General features: G+C 38.7%; 1 protein-coding gene across 1 annotated transcript in view; it reads left to right on the top strand.

Moving 5' to 3' along the window:
* The window catches only part of LOC122788223 (CD63 antigen-like), a 397,284-nt gene extending 379,892 nt beyond the window's left edge, over positions 1-17,392 (top strand). Inside the window, exon 8 of the mRNA XM_044055242.1 lies at positions 16,420-17,392. Within this exon, the coding sequence (XP_043911177.1) occupies positions 16,420-16,488 (69 nt within the window). The 3' untranslated portion in view covers positions 16,489-17,392. The remainder of the gene's footprint in view (positions 1-16,419) is intronic.
* Positions 17,393-23,563: the final 6,171 nt, after the last annotated feature.

Below are 23,563 nucleotides of genomic sequence, written 5' to 3'. Positions count from 1 at the left end.
TAATTTTTTACTAATTTCCTTTGTACTAACTTATTTTTCTTCTGCTGCTTTCTAGTCCCTTCTAATTTATAGTCCCTAGCAATCTGATACTGTTCTCCCTACTCCCACCTCTACTGATCTCTTCCCCTCACACTACTATTTGTAAAACTAACTTATATGTCTGTAATCACTAACCATCTATAACTCTTCTTCTGCATCTTATCTACCTTTGCCTGGACCATATGCTCTTCCATACTCACCCTTATCTTTTAATCTCTCGCTTACAGACTTTTCTTCTTGAACTACATCTGTTCATCTGTCCTATCTTTTCCTTTATATCTTCTGAAGTTAATTTGTATTATTATACTCTAGCCTATTCTTTACAGTGAATATGATTTTTGTACTATGATTTTATCTTCTGTATAACTTGTCCTTTTGAATTTTATACTTTGTAATGTGGAGCTGTGAGAACTGTGAATTTTTTCTTTTTTATTCTTCCAAATTTGTACTTTGACTTTTTATACTTGTTTATTTTACTGTGGAGTTTTTCTTCCCTGGTCTCCACTGAAAAGAGGCACTAGCTCAGATGGACTAACCCGGTCAACACATGTCAAATAAATAAATATATTAGAATCCGAGGTTGAGTAACTCCTTGGAGGGTATTCATTATCCTGTCAGAGGTAATTGTAATACTAGAGGGGTGATATCTCTTGCAATGTGCACAGTATCAGTTCTGTTTTCTAGTTGATTCATTGTTTTGATAATTGATCAATTCATGATGTAATTAAGTGTTTTGTATTTAAAAGCTTGACGATTCTACAGTGGGCATTTTCTGGTGAAGCCTTGGTTACATTTACGAGGGATGAACAACACAATGCAGTGAGGGCTTAAAATAAGTCTTGTTGTTTTTGCAAATAAAACTCACTGATTCTTGATTTTGCAATTTGCCATTTAGACTTCTTTTCTGGAGTCAGGACTGGTGTATTTTTCAGAGTCAGGACTGGTGTATTTTTCGGTGGAATATGAGTATCACTTTTTGTGTTTGTTACCTTTATACATCCAACATTGAACTTTTCATTGGTAATTTTGTATGCTTCTCAGAGAATGAGGGATGCCCCTACAATCAGCTATCACCCAGGTCTACAGCAGAAGTACACTGGGGTATGGCTGAACCCAGTTTTCATACTCAAGTTTACAGTAGAAATACATTGGGGTATGACTGAAACTAGTCCTTGTACTCAAGTGTACAATAGAAACATGTCAGGGTATGACTGAACCCAGCCCTTACACCCAGGTCTATAGCAGAAATACATCAGGGTATGGATGAACCTAGCCTTCATACCCCAGTCTACAGCAAAAGTGTTTTGGGTTACAGCTGTAAACAGCCCTTGTAGCCATGTCTACACCAGAAATACTTTGGGGGTATGGATGAACCCAGCTCTCATATGCAAGTCTACAGCAAAAATATTTTGGAGTACAGCTGAACCCAGCCCTTGTACCCAAGTCTACAGCAGAAACATACAGGGGTAGAGTTCAACCCAGTCCTTGAGCCCAAGTCTACAGCAGAAATACACTGGGATATGGCTGAACCCAGTCCTTACACCCAGGTCTACAGCAGAAATACACTGGGGTATGGCTGAACCCATCCCTTACACCCAGGTCTACAGCAGAAATATTGTACCCAAGCCTATAGCAGAAATATATTGGAGTATAGTTGAACCCCATCTTTTTACACATGTCTACCACAGAAATACAGTGGGGTATGGCTGAACCCAGCCCTTGTACCGAAGTCTACAGCAGAAATATATTGGGGGTATGGCTGAACCCAGTCCTTGTACTCAGGTGTACAGTAGAAATACACTAGGGTATGGCTGAACCCAGCCCTTGTACCCAAGTCTACAGCAGAAATTTTTTGGAGTAAGGATGAACCTAGCCCTCATATCAATTCTACCGGAAAACTATATTGGAGTATGGCTGAACCCAGCCCTTGTACCCAAGTCTACAGCAGAAATACATTGGGGTATGGCCATACCCAGCCCTTGTCCCCAGCTCTACAGCAGAAATATTTTAGGGTATGGCTGAACCCAGTCCTCATACTCAGGTGTACAGTAGAAATACACTGGGGTATGGCTGAACCCAGCCCTCATACAAAAGTCTACAGCAGAAATACATCAGGGTATGGCCATACCTAGCCCTTGTCCCCAACTCTATAGCAGAAATATATTGGAGTGTGGGTGAACTCAGTCTAGTTGCTTAAGTAACACTCTGAGGCATATGTGGATACAGTAGCAAACAGTATAGGTTAAGCTATTACTGCCTAATTTCCTACATCTGATGCAGGGAAAGTTAGTGGCTTCAATCTTCTAATTCAATAACTTAAGTAACCCCTCTGAATCTAATTCAAATCAGTCCTAAAATGTACTGCCTCTCCTCACTGAGTCATCACACAGAACACCATTATATCTCATTAGAGAAGGTAGACAAGCTCATAATCACATTACTGTTGTCACCCTTCAGCTTCAAATGTCTGCACATAAGTAACCACTCCTGGCCTACCATGTAGTTAAAATAATCGTGATACTCTGCAACTGCTTGATAGGTTGCGGAACTGAGGAGTTGTAACCCTAGTCATTTGTTTTGTTATATGGGGAAATTTCTTTTCTAAAATGTATCCTGCTGCTTAGAACACACTACTTCAAACTGTCACAATTTATATTATTTCAGAAACAAATTGAATGCTACCGATGAAAGTTAAGTTTTTAAAGATAACTGGTAATACATACATTATGGCTCCCTGTGATTAGTAATATCTGTATATCAGTGTTCCAGTGTTGTGAAATAACCTATAATGTCTTATTTATACCTCTCAACCTCTTAGAACAAGAAATCTGGACAAAGCCATAAATAATGAGGGAGCAAAGGCCCAAAATAGGGACAATTTTTAAATATGTTTCTTATAAATTTATTAAGTCGATAGAATAACTTGTTTTGCATTAGCATGAATTTTATGAACGGCATGAAGTCTGAAACTCAAATGTCTTTCATTATTTTCTGACTTTAATACTGAATGATTTGCAGGAAAACCACAATTTTATGAGGCCAGACCAAAAATATGTGCCGAAATCTATACATTCTGTGAAATTCTGGCCAGCTGAGAGGTATAGTTGTACTGTGTATATCTGGGATGAAGCCTTACTTGCAGATCTTTTTACTAATGTTGAAATCTTACTATTCTCATTTCATGTAAACAACATACTCAGTGATTTGCTTTGTTTACTTATTATTTGGTCTCTGTTGCTTTTGTGCTGCTACTCTACGTTGTGGAAAATGGTTCCAGAGGCAACTCATCCACCTGTATAACAAATAATAAAATAAAATAAATACTTTCTGGCTCTCCCTTATAGGATAATAGGAAATACAAGGCTATTTGACCAGAGGCCACATGTAACTTGTCAATAACCACCCTGAGGTTGTACCAGCCATTTCAAGGAGAGCATAGCCTGCCATTCCCAGAGTCTATTTTAGGATAGTCTTCCATTTGTTTAAGCTATGTATGAAGGCAAACAGTGAATCATTCCAGAGCAAAGGGAAGTGCAAGGTGATGAACCTCTCTTTTTATTTGGTTTTATTTGTTCCTCTTTATCTCTTGCAGTCTCTTGAGTGTTTTGAGAAGTATAGTGAGATCTTCTTCTTCTTCTTTCGGCTTTTCCTGGTTAGGGGTCGCCACAGCGGATCACCTGTCCGCTCATGATTGGCAGTGGAGTTTTACGGTGTTGAGTTGCCAGCCCGGCACTCAACCTTCCACAGAAAGCACACACATGCACGCACTCACACCTAGGGCCAATTTAGAGTGTCCAATCCACCTACAGCATGTCTTTGGGATCTGGGAGGAAACTGGAGCACCTGGAGGAAACCCATGCAACCACAGGGAGGACATGCAGACTCCGCACAGAAGGCACCCCAGCCGAGAATTGAACCGGAGAACCTCTTGCTGTGAGGGGGCAACGCTAACCGCTGTAATACTGTGGCCGCCCCTGAGAAGTATAGTGAGATACATTCCAAAATGTCCATTATATTCCATAACCAGTCTAACCAGAGCAGAGTGCAGGGCTGTAATAGCTTCCTTGGTTCTGGAAGAGATGCCCTTGGCTTGGCCCTTGACTCCCTAACTGTAGTAACCACATGTTGGTCAAAGGGGGCAATGACATCCACTCAGGTGATCAGGACTCTGATAACAGACTCATTAGATGGTGGGGTGTCTGATACAATAGGTGGTAGCATTTTTTTATTTTCCAAAGGAGATGATACTGTATTTTTTAACATTTAATTTGTCCCCTTTCCCATTGCAGCATGTGTTAATGGATGATAGTTCCACTTGAAGGGAGTTTGTATCATTTGTTGATTTGACAACTACTCCCAGCTTACAATCATTGGTGAACTACACTCAACTTACAATCATTGGTGAACTACACCAAATTTACAATCATTGGTGAACTACATCCAGCTTACAATCATCGGTGAGCTACACCTAATTTACAATCACTGATGAACTTGGGCACATATCCTTGCTATCAAGTTTGAGATCAGAGAAATAAATACCAAAATGTAGGAGACCAAACTCAGACCCCCGGGGAAGGCCACTGATCATTTTTTCTTTAACTGAATAAACATCACTGTCCCTGACAACATGCAATCTGTCCTTCAGCCAATTTGCAAACCATCTTTCCACACAGGGCTCTATATTTAAGGCTATTAGTTTGTTTACAATCCCTTCAAATACTTTCGCTAAATCCAGGTAGGTAGCATGAACAGTGTGACTATTGCCCACAGCCTGTCTGACCTTTCCAAAGAAATTCACAAGACTGAGGAGGCAAGACCTGCCCTTAACAAATCCAGATTGCTGTACATCAAGCCTGACTGAATTCTTAATGTCTGGTTTATGAGGTCAGTGATGGTGTATTCCATAGCTTTGCAGACATGACTAGTGAGTCTAATGGGTTTATAGTTACTTGGGACACTGGTGGGACACCCTAATTAAAGTCATCATTACTGCAGTGTGCCATTGATTGGTTACATAGTGTGTGTCAAGGCTTAGGTTGTACAAATTAAAGATAGGATCAGCAAGGACCTGTCTGACACTGTTTATAAGACAATCTGGAATGCAGTTGGGACCCACTGAAAAGGTACTTTTGGTTTTGGAGAGCACTTTAAGGATATGATCTTTAGAGACCATAGGGGGGCATGACTCTGGTATGTTTGGGGTGGAGATGATAGTTTCAGAAGAGAAATTGGCAGTAAACATGTTAGCCAATATATTGACGATGTCATTAAGATTTGAATAGGAGCTGCCAATATAGAAAAGGTCCTAGTAGTGATGTGAATTATTCCTTAGTTTTCTAGCATAGCAGAAAAAGGACGTATAGTTATCCTTAGCCTCAAGAGCAAGCCTACATGCATGGGAGGCTTTGCTGGCCTTAACAGGTACATTAATTTTCTTGGTGAGGAGTTTTATATTCCCATTGTGATGAGAAGTTTTGGTCTTACAAGGCAATCTAAGCAGTTTCTTGCTTCCATTGTAAAGTTTATTTATAACTACTGACCACCAGGGGATTTATCAATCTTGCCACTGAATTTGGTCCTGATGGGGATAGCCCATTGGATGCATTTATCTGAATGATCATAAGTGGCTACACATCACAGTTCCATTTTGGGGTTTGCATGGGAGAATTTTGCAGTTTCATCATCAATTGTAAAAGGTTAGCTGTTCTGAATTCTGTAAAGAGGGTGATGCTGGTAACCATGGGAGAGGATGTTCTGAGTATAAAGGTAACTAGTTGGTGATCACACAACAACTGAGGGACAAACCATGGACAGTGTAAGAATTAAAGAGACTGTACTATACTGGAATTAGCTGGAAACAACTTAAATGAGACTGGAATAATATCTGTTAATTACCCAAACTCATGCTGAGCAGGTGCCAGTCTCTCCTTTATGGACCAGGTCTTGTGTACTTTCGGAATGAATTTTCCAAACACTGTAGTTCATTTGATAAGGCTTTATTAGATGTTCACAATATCTGAATACTGTCTTCATTAACAGTGCTGATAAACAATAACAGTCTGTAGAAACGCTGGGATGCTGGTTAGTAATAACAGTGCTGCTAAATATAGCCAAAGTTTCTGCATGTTATTCTGATTGTCCTGAATAATGTAAACTGAAACAGTCTTTATTTGACCTGTCTTCTGTACTCAGGCTCAAGTGTCTGTATTGTAGCTTTCTTTCTAAAACGCTGGATATTTAATCTTTTCTGTATGTCAGGTCGAACTAAGTAACTGACCTTCCTAACTGTCTCTGAAGTATATTTTAATAATACCAAAACCCTGTAATGCTTTACACGCCTCCTTAGCCTTGGTTACCTTGGTTTCCAAGCCTAGTCTTGCATGTTTCTCTTTATCTAGCAGTCCACTGGTATGTACATCTTTTCTGTGAGAAAGGAATGTTCTGTAGCTGGCAAGATTATATCTTTCCCTTGAGAAAGTAACATTCTGTATTTCTGTATTTTCTGCACATTTCATAGTTATCGTTCCTTTCTAATAAACTGTCTTTGAAACTGAATGCACACATGTTTGACTCTATATTTTCAGGCCTTATTCTACCTAAATGTACTATAGTGAATTTACTGAGAATACTCTAACAGGCAGGGAGCAGGTCAGAGCCAAGTTTGTGAGAACCAGGTCCAGGATATTTCTGCCCCAATGGGGTTATGGACAATCTGATCCAGGGAATTCTAATTCACACAATCTATAAAACATTGTCCATGTCTGATGCTAGAGGTACAAGTACTTCAGTCTATGGAGGGGTAGTTGAAGTTACTAAGGGTTAGAGGTCCAGCTCAAATAGGGATGCTTTCTAGGAATGTTAGCTAGGAACTTATCATGGTTATGTGGGGCCATGGAAGGGCACCTGTAAAAAGCTCTAAGTTGAAAGTCTGACCTACCTAGTGTAAGCTGGATTTCATTGAGCACACTTGAAGGATTACCTGGTATTAATTTGAAAAGAATGAAATCCCTGATGAATACTGAGACACCAATACCATTTCCAGTGGGCTTGAAGGTATGATAGGGAAGGTCAACACTCAAACCCAGAGCCTTTTCCTTGACAAACGCATGCATACATAGCAAGCTACAACATGTTCTTCTGCATGTCTTTGATGGGTTTTCATGCCACATTGTGCACTCTGGCATAGACTATGATTATGTCATAATTATACTAATTAGTGGAGATGGTTTTAAAGGCTACTGAAGTATCAACAGTCCTGAGAAACAGCTAACTGTAACTCTGTCCTTGTTCACCCTGGAGAGTGTGGAATCTTTGTGCCTAACAATGGAGTCAACAATTACCAGGTTGTTTCCAGAAGCCGATAAAATTGTGCTTGGCTCAGGGGTGTTTTGTTGTTTGTGGCACATGGATGAATATGTTTTAGACATATTTGTGGGGTTTGTCGATGCCTATTCTTACAAGGAAGGAGGAAGCTTAGGCAGTGATTTCTTAATGGCATCAGTGTATGACTGTTTTGCAGTAATATGAAGATGCTGCATTATATGAGTTGGGGGGACTCACTGCCTGCATGGAAATTTATGAGGGCTACTTCCATATCAGCTACATATTTGCATCTCTCACAAATGGAATCAATTTAGTTGAGCAAGAGTCATACCTTTCAACTGTCCACATTTTTTGCAGAAGTCCAGATTTTTGCTTCATATTTTGGTATGTTCCTCATAAAAGTTGTGCTTTTTTGACAAATCAGTGAGGACTGATGTCACTATATAATGACAGACATCTGAGTTTCTGATGCATGTTAACACAAAACATTTAATTCTAGTGACTTTCTAAGTTTGGAAAAGGAATGCTTAAAATTTGTCCCTAGTTCTGGGCCTTTGTCCCCTCCATTATTATTGTTTGGTCCAGATTTCTTGAACTAAGAGATTGAGAGGTTTGCAAGAGTTCATTTTCAGTGAGCAAATGGCAGTTATTACACTGCCTTACGATCCCAAGTGTTAGGCGACAGGTAATGGAAGGAAAGGAAGACTGCTGTATCTGAATGTTAACTAGTGCTATTTTTAGGATCTTTGAAGAAGATGTAGGGAGGAAGGAGGGAAGGAGCTTAAGCAGTCAAACTGACCCCATAATAGATAGCAATGTGCAGACCTGTGCAGACCTAGGCAGCAAGTCTATACAGGAATTGTACAGTTCAGCACAGATCATCGCAAGTCATTAAAGCTCAAGGCTGGTTGGTGCGGGTGCCTGTCATTTAACAGACAAGAAAGTATGATTTTTTTCACTGATAACTAAGGGAAAACCTGGGCTCAGCACAGTATAAAGCAGTCAGTAAAAAGTAAAAAAAAAAAAAAAAAAAAGCTGTCATTTGATCACATAGTGCCGAGCTACCCACAAACAGTTGCAATCAATGTCCTCTCACTATAAAACCACTGCTTCAAGATGGCTTACACAATTGGTCTGAAACAATCCAGATGTAAACAATGCAAACAGCAAAATTAAGTAAAAAAATAGTGAAAATGCAGAAATTCAACAGGATTCATTAAATACATTAAGTGCAGTATAAATAATGTAGAAAAATGCAAAAAATAACTTCTGTGAGTTAATTATGGAGTATCAAATATCCAAAATGTTTTTGTAATGCTTCCAAAAGATGCAAACCAGTGCAGCTTCCTGAAGCCTTTGTTAAAAGACGGTAGGAATGATGAGTTAAGTTAAATAAAACTGATGGAATTCATTTTTCCATCTGAAGCAGATGAGTCAGAGTTTTTTATCACCTTTTCTGTCAAGCTATTTTATCGTATATTACTAGCCTTTAAGGAAGTTTACTCATATTTTTTGTTTAGCTTTTACTTTTTCATTATCTCCATTTTTATTTTAGGCTTTTTAGCTTTTACTTTCTCCCAGAAGCTCTTCAAGCCTACAGTTTATACCCTGCCTGCACAGAGTACTACAGCATTAAAGTGAAAGTTAAAAAAGAAAAAGAATATTTTATTTTCACTTCTAAACTGTAGCAAACTGTTTGCTACAATGCAACAAGCAGTTGCTACAGTTTAGACCACATATGGAGTGCTACAGCACTCTGGTTTGACAGTCAATGGAATACCAGCATAAGTTGCATTAAAAAGTGATCAGGACTGGCTAATCGAGCCTCCAACACTTTGCACCAGGGTTGGTTGCCACTCTCGCCCTGGCATATGTACAGCACTTTTTTTTCCTTATCTCCTGCTTTATTTTTATGCTTTTCTTTATGTTATTTCACTCTTCTCATACATTTTAGTCAAACTCGTCTTTGCACTTTGTCTTAGGTTCTTTACCTCTTTTTGTTCCTGTAGGCTCCTCAGTTTAAAGGTAAATCCTACTTATAAATGGAAAAAAATATGTTTTTCATTGTGTCTTGATCTTCTGTGCAGCACTAATGGCTCATCATCACTCTAAAATTCTAATTTGCTATTCCCCATACTAACACGATTTTATTCATAGATTCATAAGTTCATATGAGGCTTTCGACCACATAACACTAGTCTAGACATGCAACCCAAATGTGACACACAAATTTGATTTTTCAAGGAGATTTACTGACTACCTTTTTCCATCAGACATATAGGTGCCAGACCAAGGGTGAATTTCCAATTATCCATCCACTGGTCAAAGTTGCACTTAAACAGGGACAGGGAGGAACTCTGCTTCACATGGATGGGGAGCCTGTTCCAGAGAATGGGAATTGTCTGAGAAACATATCTGTCTCTCCAACATGTCCTATTTATGCCACAAGCAACATATAGGTCTATTATTCTAGTAGTTCTGATGCTATTTGTTTTGTGGATGTGCAAAAGGTTCATCAAAATAGTGTCCATGGATGTCTTGTATGCTAGGCAAAGATCACCTCTCAGAAGTCTGTATGATACTGAGTAAAGAGAGATGGACTTTGAGGTGATCAGCATAAGACATTGTGTTCTTTTTGCAAGGAACCTTTGTGGACATTCCAGTTGCTGCACGAATCTGGTCAGGCATTATAGTCTATGATGCATCTGATGAGGGTTGAATACAGTGGTATGATGACCTGTCTGGACCTAAATGCCATGCTCCTGCTTATAAGTTGAGCAAGACTGAATGATTTTCTTACCACCTTGAACACATGTTGGTTGAAGGCTAGGTTACTATCTACATGAACTCCTAGATCCCTGACTAGTGAATAACCTTTTAGGGCAAAAACTTAGCTCACTACAAATGCATTTCTTAAAAGGCTGTTTCTCTCCCTCCACATACACATTTATTAATTAACTTAAATGAGGTTGACATTACACTCCAATAGTACAACAAACAACATTCACTCAAATTGTAATAAACAAATAAAACGCTCTTACTAACATAAAACTGACTGAAGAATCTCTTCACAAACGAGAAATGCAGTTAGGTGACTAATGGTTTTCAAAGTGAAAGAAAGACCCTTGAGTATACTAGTAAATGACAAGAAACAGCAATATGAAATGGAGAGTATCCTTACAGATGGATACATTCAACTGCTTGAAAAAACTTGTGTTAGTAGCAGATGACCAATTGATGTAATCCTGCAGTGAGAGTCCTCCCTGAACAATGATTGGGCTCATGTAATTTGTGCATTTTAGTCAATGGCATTTTAGGAGACTGAGTGTGGAAAAAATAGAAAATAGCTGGGGTTTGATTCTTGTACTCCCTTGATATTGACTTTCATCATTAACAGTTACCAATTCAGTGAACTATGTATAGGTTGGTGTTGAATTGGGCGAATCTGTCAATAATCCCAGCATGGGGGATAAATTCCAACATGGGGGATAGTGCAAGGAAAAGCATATGTTGTGTTACTGTGATGCTGATGTCTCCTACATGCTCCAGGTTCAGGATATAATATAAGGTACATCAGCAATATAGTACTGATAAAAGTCTGATGACCTAGCAGCCATTTAAAACTATGACAGATGAAAACATGTCAAAGAAAAGCTGCAAGAAATTCAGGGCAGTCTTTCAGTATTTTTATCAATGTAAATCAAACTTGTACTTTTTAGCAGAAGGAAGGAAAACTGGAATGAATGGGATGGTGTAAGTGGGATGGCAGTGGCCATTTTGCACTGACTGGCATAAATTGCAGTGGCACATCTGCTTACAATGCAAATGTCAGTGTGAATAGTGAATTCAGGCAGTTTTATTATGCAGGGCAGTTCTGTAAGTGTAAATGGCAAATTATTTACTTTTCACTACCTGCAGATTTGGATGCTAGGCTTGTTTTTCACACATACTCAAGGGTGAATTTAATCATACAAATGCCATGGCTTTGCCTAGCTGTATCACACAAAGAAAACAAGGGTAATAGCACCTGAACAAGCAAATACATCTGTTTCCTTCTTTCCTTACTATATTAATCACTCTACTCACATAAATGTACTTTTCTGTTTTTTTTTATATCTTGTTGCAAGATTCTTCTCTGCACCATCCATAGTTGTAATTCTCCCCCACCAAGACCATTCCTCCTTCATTCTGTCCCTTCCCTTCTGTTGGGTAGGTAGACTGGGATCCATTTCCAACCCCAATCAACTTGCAGCAAACAATATACCTAAAAAAAAAAAAATATATATATATATATATATATATATATATATATATATATATATCCAAAGTCCGACAAACAGCACATAAAACACAGCCAGGGCAAACTAGTATTTCAATTGATTCATAATACTTTCAGCGTATATATCCAAAGCCCAAATGGCAGCACATAGAACAATAAACTTGAGCAAGAAGAGATGTTTTGGAATGGAAAACTGCGAGCTCATCAAAAACCAGGGCTTAATACAGCCTTCCTTATGAAACCCGCCTTGAAAAGGCGGAGATTAAGGAGGCACTTATGACACATCCGTTCTATGATGGGTGGGTCTGCTTAAGGCAATGTTTCATTGGTGGAAAGTAATTTTAAAAACAAAGGACGCAGTACAGGTTATATGGATCTGAAAAAGGGTCGTTGAAGTGACCCGAAAGCGCTTATCCTTCACTATTTTATCAGTTTCATTTTTGTTCCTGATTAATAAATGCGTGGTCTGTTTTAAGCAGTTCATTTTGGAGTATGTTTGAAGGATTACGAGTTATTTGATGGTGTTTGGCGACTAAATCGCTATTTTGCTCAGGCTGTGTTTTATGTGCTGTTTGTCGGACTTTGGATATATTATTTTTTCTACAGCACACTCCTACTGAGTTCCAGTGTTGATTTGACTGAATCACATTTCACTGAATGTAAGTACTGTTGGGGCAAATAAAACATATATGCCCTTCTCCCCACTGTAGTGTGATCATGGAGTTAATATATATATATATATATATATATATATATATATATATATATATATATATATATATATATATATATATATATATATATATATATATATATATATATATTAGGGGGGTGAGGGGGCCGTAGCCCCCATCTACTTTTGGTTTTATATTGTTGGCTTTCAGTGAAATGAGATTCATAAATAAAAGCTAAGTAGGTGGGGGGCTATGAACCCCACATCCCCCACACCCAATGTAAAGGGCTGTGTTCCCTACACTTCCCCAACTATATTTGGTTTTATATTGTTATCTTTCAGTGAAATGAGATTCAGAAATATAAAAGCTAAGTAGGTGGGGGGCTATGCACCCCACACCCCCCAGTGTGAGGAGTTGTGTCCCCCACACCCCCCTAACTATATATATACTAACTCCAGGACTGCACTACAGTGGGGAAAAGGGCATGCACGTTTTATTTGCCCAAAAGTACTTACATTCAATGAAATGTGATTCAGTGAAATGAGTTTTCAGTGATTTGAGTTTTCAACAATTTTTTGAGGGTGAATTGAAATTAAGTGAAACGAGTTTATATATATATAGATATATATATATATATACATATATAGATATATAGATATATATATATGTGTGTGTGTGTGTGTGTGTGTGTGTGTGTGTGTGTGTGTGTAGATATATATATATATATATATATATATATATATATATATACACACACACACACACACACATATATATATGTGTGTGTGTGTGTGTGTGTGTGAATGTATGTCTAAATATCTAATACTTAAAATATCTTTCAGTCAGCCTATCTAAACTCAAAATATAGAAAAAGAAAACCTATTTTATGCAGGCAGCAACCCCCTGCTGCACCCCCACACCATTGCAGCCTATATATACCAACTATGGGATCGAGCAACAGTGAAACAGGGCAAATTTCAAATTTTCAAGACTTTGAGTTTTAGATATCTTGTGCCTGCAATAGCTTTTAGATATTCTGACTTTAGATCTAATGAAAGTCACCCATATTATATATCTATCTCTCTATCTGTCTATATAATATATATATATATATATATATATATATATATATATATATATATATATATATATATATGTACATTATAATACTGTAGGGAAATTACATACATGCGGATTGCTAAAACAATATTAAGACTATTAAGCAGTGGTAAAAATAAATACAAATATTTCCATCCATGTCAGAGCTGTGGTATAGAAGTATAAAGTCCTAAGTACCGCCCAGGTTTAATTAGTGGCTCAGTCGTATAAGGTGTTGGCAGGGAGGAATGGGCATGCTCATCCGGGGGGGGGGTATTTATTGGAAATGCTCCCTGAGAGGTGGGGTGGTCCTCAAAGGGGAGTAGCTCTCAGATGTGCTAACAAATGCAGAGGTGAGGTGTGTAGAAATAAGGAATTTGCCAGCATTACCCCTCAGGACTCCCCTATGATCTACATTGTCCCCACCTCACTTGGAGAAGTCCAGGGAGAGGAAGAAGGAGAAGGCAGACCCATCAATAAACCACAGCACTGGGACAGCTGGACAGAATGATGCAGGGTGGAGGGGTGAAAAAATATTCTCCAGCACTATTTCTATATGTTTATAACTTAGCCCAAAACAACAAAATAATGCATCCTGAAATAGATAACTAGCAAAACTAATTTCTTACCATTTTTTTCCCAGGATTCATTTGTCTCTCAGTCCTAGTTTTCTGAGTGTTACATTGACTTTGTACACTTTTTTGTAATACTGTTTAACTGAAATTTGCAGAAATGTTTTCTATGATAATATTTTTATTGTTGCTGTGTAATAAGTCACTGTTAGACATTTTCTCCTTGGGTCTTCTCAGAAAAAACGCCAGTATCATTGGGAACAACCTGTTCAACAAAAATAAATAAACTACATGTCTGTCTCTAGCCTTCCTGTAGCTCCCATAACAGGTTTTCTTACTTAGGTGCTAATCTGTCTATAGCCTTCCTGTAGCTCCCATAAAAGGTTTTATTACTTAGGTGCTAACCACACTGAGCTGGCTTCAGGGTGGGTCAACATCTCTCAAACCTTCCCTCCCTTATGCTTAAAGCTGTGACACTGTCATGCTTATCTGCTAGTTTTAGTTTTCATAAAATTGTCATTTTCTTTCATATTGTAGTTTCTAACTACCAATTGAAACTGTATGGTAAGGGCATGCTTCACCATCCAAGTAGTCTTTCTAGATCTCTGTCCAGTCATCACATCATGTAACCTCCCTTCAGTCCTCACTGACTTTAATGACTTTGTATTTTTATCATACAAGATCAGCTGTAGACTATATCACTGAGAAACAGAGACAAACACACACACACACACACACACACACAAACACACACGCACACTCGCACATTCAGTTACTCTAGTGGGTCCTCTACTCCTTACTGGAAGCAGGAGAGCTACATTTCAGGAACCTTCCTCCAAACACATTGACTCTAACCTTTCCTCAGAAGAACAGAGAGTGGTACTGTGGAAACACCTTTATACTTCCTCTGGGAAGATGCAAATATCTCACAGTACTCCCACTGCTCCTTGTACAGAATCTCCATACTTTTCTCCTTCCCAAGATCATCATAAAGACAGACCATTTCCAACCTTTGATCACTCTTTCTGACCAAAGATTCCAACCCTTCATATTTCTAGGAACAGAAATCCATCCTCAAGGTACACAGTCCCTAAACTTTCTTTATTGTAGGTACACAATGCCTATCCCCTCCATCTTCCTAGGACAGAATGATGTCCTTATAGTCTACAGTACCCAGCCCTGCCTCAAGTCACATATCTCCCACCAATCCCTCAGAGCAGCTGAAGACTGTCCTCTGGACACATAATCCCCAACCCTCTGGACACTCAGTCTCCACCTTTTCCACCCTATGTCATAGGAACACAGTAATGTCTTTCCACCTCACCCCAGTCTTTCTCTCTGTATTGTTAGTGGGAACATATGTTCTTTTACACTGCAAACATAGTTTTTCAGGCACAGCTTGCATGACTGGCTCAATTCTGGTGTACATAGTGATAGAGGACAGTTAAGCAAACTGTAGCAAGTAGCAGAAATGCAACTTTCTAAGCAGTCTATTAGGGGCTTGAAATGTATGTACACAATGTGTCGGGTATAATAATTGGTATTCTACCTGTTGCATGATGACTAACTGCTTGAACAGTACCACTTGGCCAAAATAAATATTAGTTGAACAAGATCCTTGTGGTCTGGTTAGTGCTGTTCCCCCAAATGCAGCAAGTATGGAGTTTATTATAATAAATACACTGGTGCAAAGGGAAAGGGCTTTGTACTGTATGATATGGGGAGGTGTTTCCCCCAAATGCAACAAGTATGGAGTTTATTATAATAAACACACTGGTGCAAAGGGAAAGGGCTTTGTACTGTATGATATGGGGAGGTGTTTCCCCCAAATGCAACAAGTATGGAGTTTATTATAATAAACACACTGGTGCAAAGGGAAAGGGCTTTGTACTGTATGATATGGGGAGGTGTTTCCCCCAAATGCAACAAGTATGGAGTTTATTATAATAAACACACTGGTGCAAAGGGAAAGGGCTTTGTACTGTATGATATGGGGAGGTGTTTCCCCCAAATGCAACAAGTATGGAGTTTATTATAATAAATACACTGGTGTAAAGGGAAAGGGCTTTGTACTGTATGATATGGGGAGGTGTTGTATCCAATTAAAAATGACTTTTTCAAAGTAAATGAGTCTTTTTCTGTTGGATCAACTTGATTTTTGAATAAATGTTTTTTTGCTGCTTAAATGGCAGGAATCCACAACCAAACAGATATACCTACACGAGAGAACATTGTAGGGCCCAAAAGTAAATACAAAAATACAAATGATAGCAAACAGTGTAGCTGCAAAATATAACAAACCCAAGTTGGTACTAGGCAACAAAAAAGTGGTATATCTGAACCCTCAAGAGGGAAACACGTGTATTTTGTGATTCCTCTGCATTTGAAGTGCCTGTAAATAAATTCTTTAATTGATGTACTGTTTTTATTACAGGTCATTGGCATTATTTTCAGCTCCCTAATGATCCATGATGTCTTGAAAAAAGGATATACAGAAATGTGAAAGCACTCAGTGTTGAATGCGGAGCACAAAGAAGACAGCTCCTTGCAGTTTCTTTCTGTATTTTACCTTCCAGGTGTACCTGCCAACAGCACTCTGCAATGATCTTCTCTCACTAACCCTTTTACAACTTCATTTTTTCCCAGCATGTGCCTTTGTGGCTAGGGACAGCTGCTATAATTCATTGTCTTATTTTCATAACTATCGAGTACAATTCATTGTAAATCCTATTTAAAGTTTTTAGATGTTTTCAAAAAATAAATGATGATAAATATACTTTTGTACCATTGAAGCTATGACGTGACTGCATATTATACCTATCCATTCTGTTTCTCTGCATTGGATGGTCCTGTTGATTAAGACAGATAAGAGACTTTTTGTACTATACAAACAGGACATGGCACCACACAGTGCTTTTTCCAGCCTAACAATGTAAAATGTTTTTTTTTAATCCATCATTCACTTATTGAAATGTGTTTCACCTCATCTCTGCTGTGACACTACCTTTTATAATTATTAAAGAATGCAGATGCTAAACAGTCTAGTTTAACATTTCAAACCAGTATTTCAGCTAAGGAAAGAAAACACTAGCTTTGCATAAATTGTGGATAAAGTGCTGGACTCAGATAACTCATCATTTCCTTAACCACCTTTGTGCTGTTTAACTGATCTCAGGGACTAATGGCAGCGCTGTCATTTTCTAAACCAGTCTTATTTGCCATTCAAAGCAGATTACTTTATTATATAGCTTCATAAATCACATGTTATATACTGATCTGGAGTTAACAAAGAACTGTCTAATACTCTGAGCTAACTTTGTGCCTCAACCACTTTAAATTTGCTCTTCTAGCTCTTGTATTTTCTCTAATATATGCAGTTCATGTAAATATAAAATAATGGCAGAACCTTTTTTTGTAAATGCTGTTTTTTTTACTGAAGTTCTGTATTTTGTATCATCCTTGCTGAAAAGTTGAGTCTTCTCCTATTTAAAACTTCTTGTGTGAATGTATACTCTGGATTTTTTTTCTAGGGCAGTAACTAGGTTTTAGGGAACTATACTCATTTTAGTTAGTAACAGTTAAAAATTATATGCATGCTAGCTACCTTACTGTCATAGAGGGTGGGGTGCTATGACAGTCTTTCATAAATCTAGAAATTGTTAAAAATATCTACAAAATCTAACAATATAACATAGTAACATTTGCCAGCATTTTTTATTTTTGCATTCCTTGTAGGAGAGTCTGTCTTGGTTGTCAGTTTTCTAACAGCACAGTTTAAAAACCACAACTACATCGCAGTCAAGATAATAAAGCTGTGGTCTGAGATGTCAGCAGTTTTAATATTCAGAAGATGAGCGCACCAGGAAGGTTTTGTTAATAATACCTTAAAATTCATTAGAGTCATAATGAAGTTATTCTGTATTTAATTCACTCTATAACAATCCCCAAATGCATGTTTGATATTGATAGACTCTTTTTTGCAAACTTTTCAAGAATGTTTTATGGGTATGCCATAAAAGTAGCTTAGTCGGCGTGTTGTAATTGTTGAGGCCTGGCATAAATCACACCTTGTGAAATTCTGAAAAAGGAATATATCTGTACATAGTGATCTAAAATGCATCTCAGTTGTGATTTTCATTGCTGCTAACCAGTTAAGTTCGACCAAGGTTTTGGAATTTGTGAGGGTTGTCTATTGACTTAGTATTACTATCATTAGACATGCATGGTAGAAAGTATCAGTCTGTCTGTCTGTGGACTAGATAGAATCTGTCTCTCTGGACACTGAAGCAACCACTTGTCAGGCAGACTAGAAATAAAAGAAAGAAAAGGTAGTATGAAGTCAATTTTTGAAACAGCTGTTGTGCATAATTTTAAAGTTAACAGGTTCATAACCACTTACTAGGCTATTGATCTGTGAGGATCTAAAGAAGCCTAGTCTTTAATTCCCATGGTAGCTTTTAGCCCTTATATTTCACACACACACACACACACACACACACACACACACACACACACACACACACACACACACACATGTATAAAAGCACATCAGGGTGGGTAGCAGCATTACAAAATATAAACAAACTGATTAACTGACAGGCTACATAGACATACATGCTTACATCTCAACAGCTTACTACAAAATGTCAGTCAGGCTCACACGTGCTCGGTATTTATACACTTGTGAAAGCCACTAGAAAGCTTCTTAGAGGCATACATACATATTGGTCTACATCCTCCCTCTTAAATAGATTGCCTCAATGACATGACATTAGAATAAGACATACAATAATACAGACATTAGAAACAAACACAGTGTTCATGTCCAAGTTGCCGTGTATCTGTAACTTGGTCTGGAAATGTGACCTGATCTAGTGATATTATAATCAGAACTGGGTTTAGCAACAGGGGCAGTCTTCTGTGAACAACCCTTGTCAGGAATTTTGGGATTCATCTTAGGAACAGGGATGTTTACTGGAACGTCCTCTAGAACTGGAACGCTGGATAACTCACTCTGAGATAAAGAATCTTACTCACAGGCTAGGTGCTGTAGTACAGCCTTGGACACCAGTATCAAATGTTTCCAATTCTGCCTAAACTCTACTCCTTGTGATTCCACAATGTACAGTCTCGACTCTGGGAAAATACTTTTTACAACTCCAATCTGATCATAACTTTTGCATGTTTGCATTCTCACTGTCTCTCCTTCATGTAATGAATTGAACAGTTTGCTGGACTTATCATAATAAGACTTCTGGGCAAAGTGCTTCTTAAACAGATGCGCTTTCACAGATCTGTTGTTCTTAGCACTTGAAACTAAAAAAGTACTGCTGACTGGTAATGTGGTTCTGGTTTGTCTCGACAGAAGTCTCTGGGCAGGTGACCCAAGATGTTTATCATGAGAAATATTTCTGGGATTCAAGAGATTCAGGAAAACATCACTATTGTCTCATTTTGACTTCTCTAGTAACTTTTGCACTTTGAACTGCATGTTCTGCCAAACCATTTGACTGCATGTACTCAGGTCTACTCGTAACATGGCTAAAATTCCACTCTTCAGCGAATCTTTTGAATTGCTGGCTAGTGAACTGTGTGCCATTCTCAGAAATAACTTTGTGCGAACTGCCATGTACTCCAAAATGACACTTCATCTTAGTAATGATAGTACTTGATGCTAGATTAGGAAGTAGATCAATCTAGAACCAATTGGAATAAGAGTCTACTAATGCCAAGAAATGTTGACCATTCCATTTGAAAATGTCAGTGGCTACTATCAACCAAGGTAGTTCAGGAATCTGGTTTAGCTGAAGTGGTTCATTCTGTTGATGTGGCTTTGTGCTATTACATACAGAACAAGATGAAAGTACTCTCTCAATGCCTTGTGACATAGAAGGCCAAAACACTAGTCCTCTTGCCCTTCTTTTGGTAGAATCAGTTCCTGGGTGGCCACAAGGCAAGATAGCAATATAGTCTGGTTGTAAGGACTTTGGAACAATGACTTTTGGACATTTCATAATAATACCATTGTCAGACAAAATCTCATCTCTGTAAGGAAAATAAGGTTGGACTTTTTGAGGTAAATTAGCTTGCTTTGATGACCATTCTTGACTGATAAAGTGGTTGAGCTTCTGTAGAACAGGATCTGAGGCTGTGTGAGTTCTGAGCTCAAGACGTGGAAGAAATATTTCTCACTTCCATGACCTTAAAACCAAGTTGCTCATTGTTATGCTGTTCTGTGATTTTTCTGTGTGATCTGGATATTGTATCAGCAAGATTTAGAAGTTTGCCTTTCACGTAGACAGGAATGAAATTATACTTCTGAAATCTCACCATCATATGTTGCAATCTGGCTGTAGCTGAATGCATAATCTTTCTCAAAATAGTGACTGGAGTTTGGTTAGGTCTACCATAAATATAATCATGGAACTTCAAACATGCAAACACAATTGCCGAAAGCTCTTTCTCTATCTGGGTTTACTGCATTTCAGTTTGGATTAGAGTTCTGGATGCATAGGCAACAGGTTGACCCTCTTGAAGAATGACTGCAACAAGACCAAATTTCAAAGCATCACAAGAAAGAATAACTGGTTTGTGAACAGCATCTGAGAGTTGGTGGACTGATAAGTCTCTGTTTCAGGACATCAAATACTCTTTGGTGTTGTTCCAACCATGACCAGGATACATCTTTGTGTGTCAACTCTCTCAGCAGTGCTGCTAGTTGGCTCAAGTTTGGAATGAACTTGCCTAGATAGTTAACCATGCCAATAAAGTGTTGACCACATTGTCTGGAGCTGGCATCTGAAGAATAACTGTTTGCTTGGAAGAGTCTGATCGTAAGCCTGAAGTGGTAAAAAAAAAAAAAAAAAGATCAACATAAGTAACTTCTCGTAACCTGAACTTGCACTTCAGAGGATTCAGCTTAAGATTCACTTGATGTGCTCTTTCCAGAACTTTCTGTCATGCTCAGCTTCACCACTACCTCCTAATAAAAGATCATCTACTATAGTAGCACAGGGATACCCCCAAAAAATTTGCTCCTTTGCACGCTGAAAGATGTCACTGGCAGAATTTATTCCAAATGGCATTTTTAAAAATCTGTACCTGCCGAAAGGAGTACTGAACATAGTTAGCAACAAGGGTTTCTTGTCAAGCAAAATTTGCCAAAATGAACTCTTTGCATCAAAGACAGAAAAAAACAGTGGCATTTGGCATCAGTGCTGCAACTTCTTCAACTGTAAGCATTGGTTGATGAGGTCTTTTCAGTGCTTTGTTCAAATCTCGTTGATCAATACATATTTTGATATCATCTGAGATTTTCTTCTGAGCTACCACCAAGGAGAACACCCATTCAGTAGTGGACAAATTACACCTTGCTGCACCATTTTTATTACACCTTGCTGCACCATTTTTATTACACCTTGCTGCACCATTTTATCTAGCTTGGCTTTGACTCTGTTCTGCATAGCTACTGGAACTTTCTGGGCTGGCCTCACAACTGGGCTAACATCTGGGTCTAACTTCGTGGAGTACACGAGTGGAAGCTTGCCTTCGAAAAGATCAGCTTAGGTAGAGAAAATATAGTGGGTGGAACATGATGGACTTCCTTATTAAATGAAGGCAGTCCCATTTTCAAACTGATGCACTGATAGAACCCACACTGTGAAAGTAGCAGACTCCAAATCTGACTGCTGTCTAGTTAGAAGTGGTGTTCCACAGGGATTGGTCCTAGTCCTCTCCTGTTTGGCATCTACTTCTCTGAAGTTCAACCCAACTCAAAGGGACTCTGGCTGACCGAGTTTGCAGATGACTGCAAACTGGGAGCCATTATTGATTCTCTAACTGATGTAGACATTCTACAAAAAGGCCTTACTGACACCAATGACTGGTGCCAGAACCATGGCCTTAAGCTCAATGCCAAAAAGTGCATTGTTATTCCCTTTGGGAAAAAGTAGGTACCCATGAACTACCACATAGGCGGTAGTCCACTAAACACCGAAGGTGTGATAAGAGACCTGGGGACACAGGTTGACAGCAACCTCTGCTTTGATAACCACATTGCCACTGTAGTCAGAAAGTCCTTCTATGTGGCACATCTCATTACAAAAGGTTTCTCATCCAGGAAGAAAGAGGTCATAATCCCTCTCTACTCATCCCTCATTAGACCTATTATAGAATACAATGCCCCATTTGGTATGTACGTCACTAGACACCCACAACAAATGGAAAGGCCACAAAAATACCTCACTAAGAGGATCTTAGGCCTTAGACACATGCCCTATACGGACAGACTCAAAAAACTCCAGATATACTCTGTCTCTTATCGCCTACTTAGAGGTGATCTCTGCTTGATCTACAAAGCCATAACTGACCCAGAGCTGCTAGATATGCTATACCTAATGAAATCCCAATCCCTCCATGCCACACGCTCCAGGGACCTAAACCTCATTACCACAATAAACAGAACATGCTGGAGAGACAGGTTCCTAATCCAGAGACTTCCCATACTCTGGAACAAACTTCCCATTCACATCAAGCAGAGCACTTCACTGGCCCTCTTTAAGAGAAATCTTGATGAGTGGATGGGCAATAGGAAGTTGACCCCAGGGATCATTTCAGTGGCCTTGCTTGACAGGGGCACTGGAAACTAACTTTGGGCAGCACGAATCCAGGGAATCTTCTTGGGCTAGGCTTATATAAGCTCCAGGGCCATTAGCCTAGTACACACCTATGAACCTACGAACCTATGTCTCCAAGCCGTAATAATGACTGGATGTGCTGCTTGACCACATAAAATAACAAGTCGCAGCTTCTCCCAGGAGAGCAACATGAAAGTACTACTGATTCTTCAGTTTGAATCTCTTTGCCACCATAAGCAACAAGCTTCACACACTTTGCCAAATCAAGCTCCTCGCTAGCACATAATTTAGAAAATGTTTCTGCAGACATGACATTGCACTTTGAACCTGTGTCAACTGTGAGCTCTGTGGGTTTTCCATTTATCCAAACAGTATAAAATACTTCATTCTTTGCCCACAAATCTACTGCATTGACTGTTTCATGAAGTACAGACACACCATCAACATAAAAGTGGGGTCACAGCTTTCTAATTGATCAACTTATTTCTTTGAATGTTTCCTTTTAATAAAAGAATGTGTCCCTTTTGATTTACAAAACCTTTTGAAATGGTTCTACTTATTACATCTGTGACATTGCTGACCAAAAGCTAAACATTTTTCCCTTTTAGGTTCATGACTTCCACAACAATTACGACAGTTGGCAATGAAACTGGGTGGGGGCCCATTCTTTGAGTTAGCTGACTCACTCATGCGTCACTGAGACTGTGCATACTCTGGAATATTCTAGAAAGGTACAGGGTTTCCCATGGAGTGTTACAGGGTTTACAGCTGCTGCCATGTACTTGGGTCTGTTTCTTTTAACCACTTGCTGCATATTGTCAACATTGGCTTTACTGCAATATCTTCCAAGGCCACTTTCATTTGTAAGCATGCATCTCATTTGTAAGCATATTTGTGTGCTTTTCTGTAGGCTCATCTATCTGACAAATCTCAATGGCCTTA

This window comes from Protopterus annectens, chromosome 13.part0, assembly GCF_019279795.1.
Source record: "Protopterus annectens isolate FY-2018-M chromosome 13.part0, PAN1.0, whole genome shotgun sequence".
In the NCBI taxonomy this organism is placed as follows: Eukaryota; Metazoa; Chordata; order Ceratodontiformes; family Protopteridae; genus Protopterus; species Protopterus annectens.
The sequence above is the reverse complement of the archived record's forward strand: the minus strand, read 5'-3'. Positions and strand labels throughout refer to the sequence as shown.